Here is a 14,850-nt window from a genome sequence, read left to right on the forward strand (position 1 = left end):
GCTGCCAAGTCCTTTGGGAGTGCCAAAGCAGAATATAGATTGAACTTTCTATACTTTTGTTTTTCACCAACTTAGTTGCAATGGACGGTGACTTAGCACGTACCATGTGATCATCTCCCAGCCAGTCAAGCCCACTGTTTCAGAAAATTTTAAATTCTTAATTTTAATAGAGTGAGAAGAAGCCAGAAGATCCAATTAAAAAAATAATAATAAATAAAAAAAAAACCACTTAAATATTTAAATAAAATAATAAGACGAAGAACGTGCACATAGAAATTTTTTTTTATTTCAAATTTGCCAAAAAAAAAAAAAAATTAAATACTAAAAATATCTGTACAACATACAATTTGTAAGAAACAGTTTTATATATATTTAAATATATAATTTATTTCTATTTATTGTATAGGTAAAATCTTCTCTTAAAAATTAGGTACATTTGGGGGAGGAAAAGTATTTTTTCTTTTCAGAACGGCAATTATTTTTGGGAAATATATTTACAATTTTTTTTATTTTTTGATAGGTATGTTACAATTGAAAAAAAAAAGAAAACAAAAATATTACCTAAAAGTAGATTTAAAAAATACTTCCTAAATACGTCATTTTTTGTTTAATTTGTTACGTCATTACATGTTTTCTCTTATTTATTACATATATATAATAAATTACAGTAGCAATTTCATTGGAAATGCACAATTATAGGACAAAAAAAAAAAAAAATATTAAAATTAAATTGCAACTATAATTTGTGATCATTTTTTTTAAAAAACTATTTCCTAATCTTTTCACAGTTAATTATAGTTAACATTCCAAAATTCACCTATCATTCTGTCTAAAGGACCTCCATTCACTCGATATCGTAAGTAACGGAAACCTATTTAGGAGGAGCCTCCTCAGTTCAAAAGTCCGGCTCCTGCTTATTTTGTATGGAATTGTGGCAATGAACACGAGCCCCTCAGTCAAGAAAGAATTGACCACTAAATTATTGATGTTTATCCGGTTAAGATTAATGAGCTACTTGTGGATATTTGCCACTACGGACTCTGCATTCCGATAAACTTCCAAAAAACTGCGAAATCGGACCGATGTTCCCCATTTTATACGGGAAAAAGAGTAAAATTATTTATGAAATATGTATAAATAAATAAAATTTATTGCATATATATAGCTTCTTAATGTAACTAACTTGTTACATAAAAAAATAATAATAATAATAATAAATTACAGTTTTAACTAAATTATGGACACGAAAAAAAATTATTACTGTAGATGATCCCGAGTTTTCGAGAGTAAAAAGAACACAGAATGGTTCTTTAAACAGTACGAAAATTAAAATGTTTGGAAAAAGTAAAGTTGTCTCACAAGTACACAATATCACGCACGATGTTTTAATTATTTTTTTTTTTTTTTATGTTTTATATATATATATATTTATAAATTTTAATTTAGAATAAAGGAGTTTTTCTTAAATAATTAAAAAAAAATTGTTTATAAAATAAAAATTAAAAAAAAAACAACATAAAATACAAACACTTGTACGGCTAAATCACAATGTACATTTCACAAAACACCGCAAGAGTTGTTCGGGTTTCTTCAAAAAGTTTTTTTTTAATATATTTACTTAAAAAAAAGTGTTTTTTGTTTCACTAGTTCCATTTTTTCGAGGTTTTTATTGTTACTTTTACCTCCTCTTTCATTTATTTTTATTTAGAATACATAATCTGGCCCAGCCATATCTATAGCCCATCTAAACTTATCACGTTGGGTTTTATTGTAGATTTTATCTATCGGTACATTGTATTTCTTGCACCTGAAACAAAAGAAAGAAAATTAATTGATGAAATAATATAGACAAAGGGTGTCTATAATTATCAAAACTGTATAGCAGGATTTATCATCAAAAACTGCACGAAAAAGGATCATGTTAATTAAAACACCCAACTCTGACATATTTTTCCTCTTTTTTTTTATATAAAATTAAAAATTCCCAAATTTTATTTAAAATAAAGTTTAGGAAAAACTTCAAACTAGAAAAGGAGAAAGAATTATACTTTTTTCGGACGAAGAAAAACTGATATTTCCAATGAAAACTGACTAGATAGTTGACAGCATGGTTTCTTACAAGGTAAAGTAATCAATTGCCTACTTTTTTGAGGGCTTAAGGCCAAATTAACAATTAGGGTTTGGGGACGGGGCAGACGGCATTCTTTACTATTTTTTTTTTTTTTTTTTATATATACAAAAGGCATTTTTTCCAACTAATAAAAATTAGTTATATACGGGATTCGAACTTGGGATCTCCCAAAACCACGCTTCATTATCACTAGACCTACACCTGCCCCGGTTTATATATATAATATCCTGGCCAGTTTTGATTTTGTAAACTCCTCTTAAGAAGGTATTCACTTTTCGCAGTAATGCCTCTTTATTTTAATTTAGAGTATATCGTATCCATGAAGAAAAAACTAAGTATATGGTGACCACAAGAAATGGAAGAAGGTTCTGCGACCTCGAGGTCGGGTAACACCGTTTCGAAGGAGTGGGGGCTTTCAAGTATCTTGGAACTATCCTCACATCCAAGAATGAGGTAGGCCAGGACATTAGGAGCAGACTGACGGCAGGAAACAAGTGCCTGGGTGCTCCGAAAAGAACGCTCCGGAAAAAAGATGTTTCCAGGAAGGCCAAGATCACCATATACAAAACAGTGCTTAGACCTGTAGTGATGTACGGGTCGGAGACTTGGACCCTGACAGTGGCAGAGGAAGCCAGATTGGACTGTTGGGAGAGGAAAGTGCTACGATGCCTATTCGGCCCAGTGAGCGAAGACGGGGTTTTCCGGATTCGGAAAAACACGGAGCTATACCAACTGTTCGGAGAGGACACCTTGGTGTCATGTGTAAAATTGAGAAGGCTCCAGTGGTTGGGTCACCTGCACCGGATGGAGAGGGAGAGATGGCCCCGCAAAATATATGAGGGACATCCTGGAGGGAGAAGGCCAAGGGGTCGCCCGAGGCTGCGCTGGCTGCAGGATGTGGAGGCAGACCTCCAAAGACTCCGTATTGGGCAGTGGAGGAGGAAAGTCGGGGATCGTTCCGAGTGGAGAGATTTGTTGATGGAGGCCAAGGCCCTTAATGGGCTGTAGCGCCAATGATTAGATTAGATTAGATTAGTATATCGTATGTACTAAAAACTTACCACGCTACAGATATCCTAGGATCTAAATAGTTCAACTTTGAGGTTCCTAAGGCGATAGTTTTGTTCTCTTCCTTGTCAGTTTCCTGAACCTCCAGCTTTGTTAATTGTTGTTTTAAACGTTCTAAAGCTTTTTTCTTTTTATCCGCAACTATCTGTTCTTTTGCTGAGCCTTTTTTCGCATCTTTCTTTGCAAATTTATATTGTTTTTCTGCTTCTTCTATTTGTTCTTTTTTTGTGGCAATTTTTTCTTTAAGATTTTCCATTGATTTCTGATGCGATTTAGGAACTGATCTTTGATGGTTACAAAGTATAGCGACTGCTCTATTGGCTCGATTATATGCCAGGATCTGAAAGAAATTGATTGAAACTGATTGGCAAAGAATTTATAGTTTTATTTAAACATAGAATAACATTTGAATGTATAATAAATTAGAACTTAATGTTTGAAAGGCCTACCACTCAAGAAATCAGTTTCAAATAATCTATATTTAGACAACTCTTAACAGGTCGAACAGCTCAAAAAGAACTTCATTTAATTATCGCTAGAACTTCCAAGCAATGGAACAAATATTTGAATACATTAAAATATTTGTCACAATTTACCATTTCTGGGAGCGAATATCCAGGATCTGTAAGTTCCTTTAACTGTTCCTGTAATGTCCACGAAGCGTTGTATGTACGGAATACCTTGGCGGTTAATCCTTCCATAAGTTCATTTAAATGTTTATTTAATATCAAGGTATTTAACCTATCAAAGAGATCATCGCTGCCGTTTTTGCCTTCCATAAAGAGTTGCAAATTTTTAAAAACCCTCTTTTCAACGGGCACTTCATTGTAATAGCGTATAGAATCTTTACCAAGAAAATCAAATACGACTACGTATTGTTTGCCTAAAAGAGAAAACTATGAATTAAACTATATTTAAAAAATAATAGCAAGATATAAATTTCAAAAAATACCATCTTTTTCTTCGTGTAATTGAATGTGTTCAACACGCAAGGAACAACAACCAACAGTATCGGCCTGGTCTTCATCTTTTTCGTTACCAGCTCTCAGAGCAAGCTGTAATTTACAACAAAATATAGCTTTGTTTCACGACACGATAACTTCAATTAGAAAGAAGACAAGTTACTTATTTACTTTATCGATGAAGTACAACGCAACCGACCGCTGTCTGATGCGCATCTCCTTTGACTTCCAATCTTCACGATATTCCCGTCGAATTTTCTCAATGGAATGAGCTAATTTTCTTGCTGTTTCATATTTTTGCATATCCTTTTCACCCTTCAATTTTGAAGATGGATTCAACATGACATATTTCACCTGACCTTGTACATTTTCCGTCCAACTTGCCAGCCAAGTAACTGTATTATCATGTCGAATCTCTTTCCACTTATGGCCGGGTGGTGGTTGTGGATATTTGGAATCTTTACTACAATTAATCAGCACATCTTCTGGCATCACTCTCTTCTTTAACATGCCCATTTTGGGATGTTCACCACGTCCTCTAAACAAACTTGGCGGTTCTATTTTAAAATTACCAATTTTTTCTTTATGTCCATCTATAGTACAGAACCCATACTCTTTAATCAATTCTTCGTTTTGTTCTTTCAATGCCTGCAAAATAAATACAGACATAATAAAACTGAAATCTCTAAAATCGAAAAAAAAGGCCTAATGAAAGATACCCACGCAATTTCATGAGTGAGAGGAGCTTCAGAATGAATGCTCAATTTCTACATCAAAGGTTTTAGTACTGCCTCCTACTAGAAGTTATTGGCGTCTGACACTTTAATTAACGGTTTTAATTTTGCAAAAATTTGAACTTTCTTACTACCCAAGCTGTAGAATAATTTGAAAGGGAAAAGTTTAAAAAATATTTTCGATCTGGAGGTAGAGCTGAGTGAAAAATCATCAGATGAAAGGAGATCGAAAAGATCTAGCACAGTGGTTCCCAAACTTTTTTGACCCATGGACCCCTTTTTATAGTCAAAACTTGCCCACGGACCCCCAAGTGAAGAGTCGTTAAGTGTTCGACAGTGAGCAAGCAAATTTTCATCTCTATTTTACAATTTCAAAAGATTTGGAAACTAAGAACGTTCTCCTCTTCCCAAGTTTTGTATTTACAGAAAATGTTTTGCAACAAACGCAGATATTACTCTTTTAGTTTTGATTAAATTTATTTGGTCACCTTGTTAGTTTCTAATTTCCATAATAATAAAAATGGATCACAGTTTTATTATTTTATATTGAACCTTGCGCGGACTCCCTGACATTGTTCAGGGACCCCCAAATCAATTTTAATTTTCCACGGACCCCCTGAATGTTACCGGGGATCCCTGGGGGTCCGTAGGGACCACTTTGGGAACCATTGATCTAGCAGATAAACCAAATTGCCGGAAAAAGCAATGGTGAGCCAGACTTGCGGCCTTCTTGAAATAGAGAAAAGCAGGTGTCTGAAAAGCATATTACCGCTCAAATGTACTGAGATAAGTTTGGTGGATTTTCTTACCTAAGGAGGTTTTGGTTTTATAGTGGTTTGAGTGTATCCATACCCATGGTCGAAACTGCTAAACGCAGGCTCAGAGTGTATAAATACATATTAAATTTTATTTTATTTATCCCAGGTTAAGCCTAAAACGTAAGCAAACCTAAACTCCTCAGGTTTAGAATCTTTACTACAATTAATCAGCACATCTTCCGGCCATGTCTTTTGTAGCCCATTAACAGTTAATCTGTCTCAGTTGATTATAGAAATTAATAGCCGACAAAGTGGACAACTACAAGTAAGTTTGGGCGTGCGATTCGCAAAACTCAAGTAATTGCAAAAATCATTACGTTTGTTTAATATGAGTGTTGGTGAGGTAGTTAAACTAAGTTAGTGGCGGACTCGTAGAACACTAATTAGTAGAATTCAAATTATTCATAAAAAGGAAATAATCGAATAAATAAAGTAAAATAATAAAAATACCTTCTTCTCTTCTTTTGACATAGCCTTTCTTTCTTCAGATTTTTTAATAAAATAGGCATGCATTTTTTTGAAATTGCACTTTTTGAGATCGGTAATCAATTCTTTCTCTTTGGACGTCATAGTTTTACGCCAATCTTTGAAGAAATTATTATTGAACACATCTTTTGAAGTGTAATCATGTTCAATCATACGGGCATAGAATGAGGCAACTTCTTCTGCCTCTGGACTGAGGTGAATTTCTTTCCCTAATAAAATATTCACAAATAGTTAATGGTAATTATTATAGGGAGTAAAAAATGTCGTTTTTCATTTTGTTTAAATTATTATTGAACTCTGAATTATTGATTAAAATGAACTCTGTTCATTTTTCTAAAACCTAGCTGTGAATAATATTTAACTTGAATCAAATTTTCTTTAAACATAATACAAATTCTTTTTTTTTTGAAAGGTAAGTGGAAAGGATTTTATTAGATTTGCTCAAGGTTGTTTTAAAAGATTCAAGACAGGAAATTATTAGCACTATATACCAGAATCTGTATACGTTCGCCAAAAATGAAGATAGATTACGTCCAGCAGTGCTCGTTTAGCAAATTTTCGAAAGCTAATTGAAAATCCACTGGATAATTGGTTCATCAGAAGTCAAAATGAAGAAGAAGAAGAAGAAGAAATAAGAATGAAGAAGTGATGGTGAGTTTTATTATTATAAAGAAATCATCGATTTATTAATTAATCTTAGTTGCTAAAATCGTTGCCCACATCTACGGTGTATAGTTGGAAAATAAGGTTTGCAGATATGGTTCAGAAGTAGCCTGTTTTTAGTTGACCCCTTAAAATAATAAATAATCACATAGTAATCTGCACAATATATCGAAATTGATCCAACTGAACAATCAAGAATGATCTCATAATTAACGTGTAACTATAACCCCTATATTCATCCCCCTGATTTGGCTTTTTTTAATCGATTAGTTTTCGGACCGCAATTCATCAATTTGGTGAGGTCAAGTAGGTTAGCTGCACTTCAAGAATTCTAAGCCATAAAAAATTAATAAGGGCCTCGACATAAATTTCAAACATTCGACAATATCAATATTAACTTTATGTTCTTAATATAAAACAATAAAATTTTATGAAAATGCGACTTTCTTTTTTTTACTCATCCATCAAATAATCAGTTAACTTAAATCAAATGTATTGATTAATTTAATTAAATCAATTTGTACCTACCATCATACAATAATTTAACATCTTTGGGCAAAGGTTCATAGGGGGGAGCAAACACGGGACCTTTGTGCTCTAAGTAATTCCATTTTACGCCATCATCTTTTTTCTCCTCTTCCCACCTTTAGAGGCAAATTAACTAAGTTATTAAAATATTTACAACCGAATAATCTATGTTTTTATATTACTTAAGAAATATACCATCTCCAAACTTCCTGTTCTTCTTCTTTCACTTTCTTCTTCTTGGGGCTAGGCTCTGCTGACTGACTACTAGGGGCCTGACTTTCAGCTTTTACTTTTGGTTTTTTGGACGTCTTCTTCTTTTTCTACACAAGATTATATACGTGAAGGAATAGTTATTTTAAAAAAAAACAACATAATTTTACATAAAAAATTAAACCAATACCTCCACTTTCAGAAAATGATTAACTTACTGGTTTAAGATCTTCAGAATATTCATCATCCTCTTCATCATCACTCATCTTTTTCCTTTTGGAAATGCTTTCTTTTTTAACCTTCTTTTTAAGTACTAACGGCATGTCGTCCTCATCTTCATCAGAAGCTTCCCTTTTTAAAACTGAGACACGCGCCGACTGTAAATTTTTATTCATAAAACTTTTAATATTTAAGTGAAGCACGTAGAAATGAACGTTAAATTATTGAACAGTACCAAGGCAAGTTCCGCAATAGATCACGAAATGAAATTGATTTTTCTTGATATAGAGGCATTTTAAATTTCGATTTGTAAGGTAAACTGAAATAGCTTTTAAATGCTAGCTAGTGATTAAAATGGTTTCTATAGAAACTAAAAATTAAATTGTATAATTGCGAAAATAGCTAGGAGAGTAGACGTTTAAGTCCATGGACGTTAAGTGGTAGGCAAGAAACGTTCTAAATAAAAAAAAATCCACTGTTTCGTTTGTTTTTAAAACTTTTTTTCCCTCCAAATTAATCGTTATAGATATCTACGAGGGTCGTTTGAAAAGTCCGTACAAAAATAAAAACTACTTAATTTTTTTGGGTAAACCTTTTTTATTTTTCAACATAGTCTCCTTTTAGGCTTATACACTTCGTCCAACGCTGCTCTAGTTTGTTGATCCCTTCCGAATAATAGGATTTGTCCAAGTCTGAAAAATAGCCATTCGTTTCTGCAATCACCTCCTCGTTTGAATAAAATCTTTTTCCCGCCAGCCATTTCTTCATATTGGGGAACAAATAGTAGTCCTAGGGAGCCAAGTCTGGAGAATAGGGGGGATGTGAAACGAGTTGGAACCCTATTTCCATTAATTTTGCGACCACAACTGCTGAGGTGTGAGCTGGTGCGTTGTCGTGATGGAAAAGGGTTTTTTTGTGGGCCAATCGTGGGCGTTTTTCTTGCAGCTCGGTTTTCAAACGGTCCAATAACGATGAATAATATGCACCTGTAATAGTTTTACCCTTTTCCAGATAGTCGATGAGGATTATTCCTTGCGAATCCCAAAAGACAGTCGCCATAATCTTTCCGGCCGAAGGAACGGTCTTCGCCTTTTTTGGCGCAGATTCCCCCTTGGTAACCCATTGTTCTTTGGTCTCAGGAGTGTAGTGATGTAACCATGTTTCATCCACAGTGACGAAACGACGCTTAAAGTCCTGCGGATTTTTCTGGAACAGCTGCAAACCGTCCTTGCAACACTTCACACAATTTCGTTTTTGGTCAAGCGTGAGCAATCGCGGCACCCATCTTGCGGATAGCTTTGTCATGTCCAAATGTTGATGCAAAATATTATGTACCCGTTCATTCGAGATGCCCACAGCACTAGCAATCTCACGCACCTTCACTCTTCTGTCATCCATCACCATATCATGGATTTTATCAATGATTTCTGGAGTAGTAACCTCAACAGGGCGTCCAGAACGTTCAACGTCACTTGTGCCAATATGGCCACTCCGAAAATTTTGAAACCACTTATAAACTGTTCTAATCGAAGGTGCAGAGTCACCATAATGTTTATCAAGCTTCTCTTTAGTCTCCTGAGGCGTTTTGCCTTTCATAAAGAAGTGTTTAATCAACACACGAAATTCTTTTTCGTCCATTTTTTGAAAATCACTCGACTTCCTCGATTCAAACGAATGCCAAACACAAAGAAATAGACCGATCTGGCTGAAACTTGGTGTGTGTGAGATGCTACTAACTAAACATAACCTCGATACGCGCCAGTGGTGCTATCTCTCTGACTTTGCACGGACTTTTCAAACGACCCTCGTATTGGTAAAAGCAAAAGCATATAAACATTTTTGAATAATTAATAGAACTTCAATTCGAAAGCTAAAAATCTTTAGGCTGATTCCAAGGACAATGTAAGACATTCTGAAAGTGGAGACTATTGCTGCAATATTTTGCTCTAAAAAAAAAAAAATTAGGCAAGTAGATTTTTCATTCAAGAAAACATGTGGAGCAACTCACGAACCAGTTACGAATATGTTTCACGAATTAATAAGACTGCGAATAATTAGTAAGACTGGAACATCTAAATTGTTTTAGCTTTATTTGAATCAATAACATTTAATAATTAAAATTCCATTTTATTGTTTTGGGGGGACGATAATTTCCTGAAACAAGTGCAAATTAGTTTTAGGCTAATGTAAAAGTAAAATTTACCAAAGGTGCATCATCATCAGACAATTCTTCTTTGATGCCAACATCTTCAAAAGTAGTTTCTACTTGACTAAATGAACTATTTTCTTGATCCTCATACGGTTCTTCTTTTATTTCAAAATGTTCTTCCTCTTTCACTATGGTTTCGTCACAATCAACTTTAATTTTTTTAATATCATTTCTATATTCACTTTTAATTTCATATTTACCTGTTTCTAAGGATTCTTTCTTCACCTGTAAATTATATATTTATATTAGGCAAACTATTATTTTATAAATGTGTTAAAGTTATTAGAATGAGGCAACTTTTTCTGCCTCTGGACTAAGGTTAATTTCTTTTTCTAATAATATATACATTAATATTAATGGTAATTATTATTGCGAGAAAAAATGTCGTATTTCACTTTGTTTAAATTACTATCGACCTCTGACTCTATTCAGATGTTCTATATAAGATGATCATTAATGTTTATAATAAAAAATAAAAAAAATGCGTTTGTATAAAAGCGCTGAAAAACTTAAACGAAATTCTTAATTTGCCAGATTTTGTTGTACCCAAAATATTAAGTTACAGCATCTTGTGAATTTCGTTTTTTAACAACGACGGTCATATACAACTTTATACCACAGAAGCTCTTCTTAAAACAGCGAAACCCCTTTTAATCGGAAATTGGATTCGTTTACCACACTTTCTCATCGCAACATGTGGAAAAAGTAAAAAATAAAGCATAAAAAAATAAATAAAAAATTAAAAACTACGAACTTTATCTCTCGCACTGTCGCTGTCTGATCTATGATGCTTTTCGCTTTTTTTCTCCTTATCTTTGTCCCTCTTCTCTTTATCCTTGCTACTACTGCTGCTATGTTTGGATTTCTCTGAGCCATGTTTCGATTTTTCTTTGTCACTGCGATACTTATCCTTGTCGGATGCCTTGTCTCTGTCCGAAGACCTTTCTTTGTCTTTTGAGCTGCTACTAGATTTTTCTTTATCTTTGCTTGATGAATGCGATTTTGAGCTTGATGAACTGTGTTTACTATACAAAAATAAATACATTAAAAAAGAGAGGAAATATTCAAATTGTTTTAAGGATAGTTAAAGGTCAGAAAATGTTCCATACCTATGACTGTGTTCCCTATCCTTTTCTTTCTCTTTATCCTTACTGGATGAGGAATTACTTTTATGATCCTTTTCCTTCTTGTCGTTTTTATGTTTTCCGTCCTTATCTCTTTCTTTATCTCTATCACGATCTTTCTCTCTATTCTTGTCTTTGTCTCGACTACTACTATGACTACTGGAATGACCGTCCTTTGACTATTTAATAAAAAAAACATATACAACTCCCTTTAATTATAAAACTTAATAGAAATCCTTACTAGGCGTTAAGTACTTTTTACTTTAAAATAAATTATCTATCACTTATACAGGATATTAGACAATAATAGGTCTGCTGTCACATAGACATCCCATTATGTTAATAGATTCATTCACTCCAATGGATCCGCCACATCATCTGCCAAATTCTTTATATAAAAATATCTTTTTTGTGTATGTTTTAAAGCTAAACGAATAGTTTTTTATTTTTTCATTGAGCAAATAAATAATGGTAGGTACGAGAGGGAAAATAAATAAGTTTTTGGGGGAGAAATGCCCTAATACTTACGTCCTTGATTGCTTATTGAGCTTCTAAAAATGCAGAGAACCATTTATAAAAAAGAATTTATCTTTATGTAGATTTTGACCAAATTAAAATCATTTGAAGCCTCAACACACCTAAAAACAACTCCAACACTAACTCCAAACGATTTTCTAAGACTCTTATTATCAAGGTTTTCTAAAAGCTTTAAAATTTTCCTAAATATAAGTTGTTGGCCTAAGTAATAAGTTCTCTAAAATAAAAGGACTTTAGAGTCGCGGTCGTTCCCATACATCACCCTAAAAATTTATTACTATGAAAAGAATTTCACCATAGTGGTATCGGAACGGAAGTTTAAGTGGGCTACAAAGTCATGTTTGGTAATGTAGTATGTACCATAGCTTAAGTAGGTTTAAATCAAATATAAATAAATTAAATTAAATTTGTAACTATTTTAATTACATGCTATAACAGCGTTGGAGTGACAATTCTTAAATAAGAAAATAATTTACTTTATTTGTATAAAAATAAATTTTAATGCTATTTTTTTTCTTGAATGTTTTTCGATAATTCATCTACGTCGGGTTGGGTTTGAGAAATTGAAATCTTCAAAATGTTTGGCAAATTTTCATCGGTCAATCTCATTCTATATTTTGATTATATGATATTCATTTTTAAAAAGTTTGTTTGCATAAATAATTAGGTAATAATAATAGAATAAATAATTAAAAAGCCTTCCTAATCGTTACTTTACTATATAGAGTTATAATTGCTTGGTGGGCCATACAAAAACTTGCAACGGGCTGCGCGTTGCCGACCCCGGACTTAGGTAACAGTGTATAGTTCAATCATTAAGAGAGACTTTTAACCACCCTATTTCCCAGAAGGGCCTTAAATCGAATGAACAAATGTTTAAAACAAAACAAAAATTGTAATTTTGCAAGTGTTCATTCTGTGAACGAAATTATAACATAATCTGTAGTCTTCAAGGATGTATAAAAAAAATTGAGGGAAAACCATTATTTCCGAATGGGGATTTCTGAAGGATTCACATGTACTAAAACAGCCTACAATCTAAAAACCATATTATAGGATTTTGTAGGAATTAAAACTGTCCGGTAAGACAAGGCGGTAAGTATTAGGGGTGATCAGCTAAAACTGCATCACAGATATGTATTTCTCGTTGAAATCAAATTCGAAAATTAGACTTGATCGTAATCCTCCTCTTATCGAAACTAGAGAGAAAGGAAACTTAATGTAAGCCAACTTTTTTTTCATTTGTTCTTTACTGAAAATTTGAACCTTTAAATCCCTGGAAGAAATTATAAAATGTAGCAAGAAGAAAGTTTTCTAAATTATAGTATTCATTCGAAATACTTCCTCAAAATCGGAACAACAAAATCAATTCAAAAATACTTTTCTTACCTAGTAAGAGAAAGTATACAAAATATTTTTAAACAATTCTAACATTTATACCACAACTTTTGAAGAAAACGTGTAGCTTTCTTTGACCTTACAAAACCTTTTATTAATATTCGTTAATTAGATAACACTAATAAGTACTTAAAATATCAAGTGATAAATCAGAAATTATTTTTAGTTATCAATAAAAAAACAACTTTATTTGATAGATTTTTAATTTAAAAAAAAAAAAAAAACAAAATAGTTGAGAAAAGGTCTAATGAATAAAAAATAGAAAACTAATTCTTATATCTGAGCTAATACATGGTATAATTTAAAAAGGATAAAAACATAAGAAACAAAAAAGAAGATATACCTTATGACTACTCGAATTCTTTTCTCGATCTTTATCCCTCTGTTTATCTCGGTCTTTATCCTTATGTTTATGATCTTTTTCTCGATGTTTATCTTTATGTTTATCTCGATGATCACTGTCTCTATGCTTTTTCTCTTTCTGTTTGCTGTCACCTATCCCATTGGATATACCATTCATTAATGGTGTCCCTGACAGTTAAATAGGAACATAAAATAAAATACTCAGAAAACATATACGCTAACAAAACACTATAATAAAATAAAAATCAAGTATTTAAAATTTATAATACAATACAACTCAATGACCTCTGGGTGGCCACGCATTACGGTATACAAAGAAATAAGAAATATGTATATATGCGTGAACCGTTTCCAAAACATATAAACCATGTAAATTATATACCAAATCTATAAATATCAACCAAAATGCATGCAAGTAAACAGAAAACCATGAAAAAATAAATTAAATTCTATTCTTTAAGAAAATTAACGCTAAAAAAGCTTAAATAAAGACATGGAAATACGAAAAAAAATTGAATGACTGCCTTAAAAACCAGCTTACCTTCGGAATGGTTATATGCAGCACCTGTATTTTCGTGGGAATGATTTTCCTACAAAAATGATTTATGCATAAATGGGAAAAATAAAACTAGAAAACTTTTTAATTTTAATAAAACGATAGTCGCCATATTGGACTTAGAATTTTCAACTGGTTTACTAGTATGCGACGTTTTATTTTAAAAAATATTGAATTCAATTTTGCACATTTTATGAAAAAGCAAAAATTTACTTACAGATTCATTTAAGCCATTTCCAATTACATCGCCTGTTTCCATATCTAAGAAAGCAGTAAACGCAAATACTAAGAGCTGAATTCACCATACGAAACTAACTAAAATCCTAGCTCTTTGCACTGAGTCTTGTGCCCCAGCCACGCTCAGAGTATAAGTCCTACTTCATATTGCGCTTGCGCGTGGAGTTAGTGCCAATGGCCTTTTTTTTCGTCTCTTATATTATAGATAATTTTGCCATCTTAAAACTGTAGAATTGAATTATAATTTAAAGTAATAGTAAACAACAACGTAATTTACAAAAATATAAATTTATTTTCTCGAAAGAACAGTATATGTATAGGAAAGGTTAATCAGTTGAAGCATTTTCGTAGATATAATTAATATTGAAAATTCAGTGTTCTATTTTGTTACTAAAGTGAAATAATTTTCAATACTAATGAAATTCAATACTTGCCTCTTGGCCTTTTCATTACATTACTATACACCATCATGAAATTAACTGTATAGATAAAAAATGGAGAATTAAGTACTTGTGGTTAACTCAACAACAGTCAACCTTTTAGAAAAAGAATTAATTATTTATTATCAGAAAACCCCCCACGAATTTATGCACATGATATCACAGAT

General features: G+C 32.4%; 1 protein-coding gene across 7 annotated transcripts; it reads right to left on the minus strand.

Annotated features, from left to right (window-relative positions):
* Nucleotides 1-264: 264 nt before the first annotated feature.
* Nucleotides 265-14,820, minus strand: Top1 (DNA topoisomerase 1). Of its 7 annotated transcripts, none has more exons than XM_074131368.1 (17): nucleotides 14,678-14,820; nucleotides 14,224-14,468; nucleotides 13,992-14,040; nucleotides 13,431-13,582; nucleotides 11,138-11,331; nucleotides 10,783-11,053; nucleotides 10,229-10,253; nucleotides 10,023-10,156; nucleotides 7,819-7,977; nucleotides 7,586-7,710; nucleotides 7,391-7,506; nucleotides 6,164-6,408; nucleotides 4,333-4,809; nucleotides 4,152-4,254; nucleotides 3,796-4,082; nucleotides 3,193-3,539; nucleotides 265-1,807 (listed from the first exon to the last, which is right to left on the minus strand). In XM_074131368.1, exons 2-17 carry the CDS (start codon nucleotides 14,263-14,265, stop codon nucleotides 1,705-1,707), a joined length of 2,829 nt encoding a protein of 942 aa, XP_073987469.1. In that variant the 5' UTR covers nucleotides 14,266-14,468; nucleotides 14,678-14,820; the 3' UTR covers nucleotides 265-1,704. The 7 variants fall into 7 exon arrangements, with proteins under 7 accessions (XP_073987469.1, XP_073987468.1, XP_073987467.1 ...); XM_074131367.1 differs by having other exon boundaries at nucleotides 13,431-13,618; XM_074131366.1 differs by having other exon boundaries at nucleotides 10,023-10,253.
* Between the last annotated feature and the right edge of the window lie 30 nt (nucleotides 14,821-14,850).

Source organism: Rhodnius prolixus, unplaced genomic scaffold, assembly GCF_049639745.1.
Source record: "Rhodnius prolixus isolate KJV_2025 unplaced genomic scaffold, Rpr scaffold_4, whole genome shotgun sequence".
Classification (NCBI taxonomy): domain Eukaryota; kingdom Metazoa; phylum Arthropoda; class Insecta; order Hemiptera; family Reduviidae; genus Rhodnius; species Rhodnius prolixus.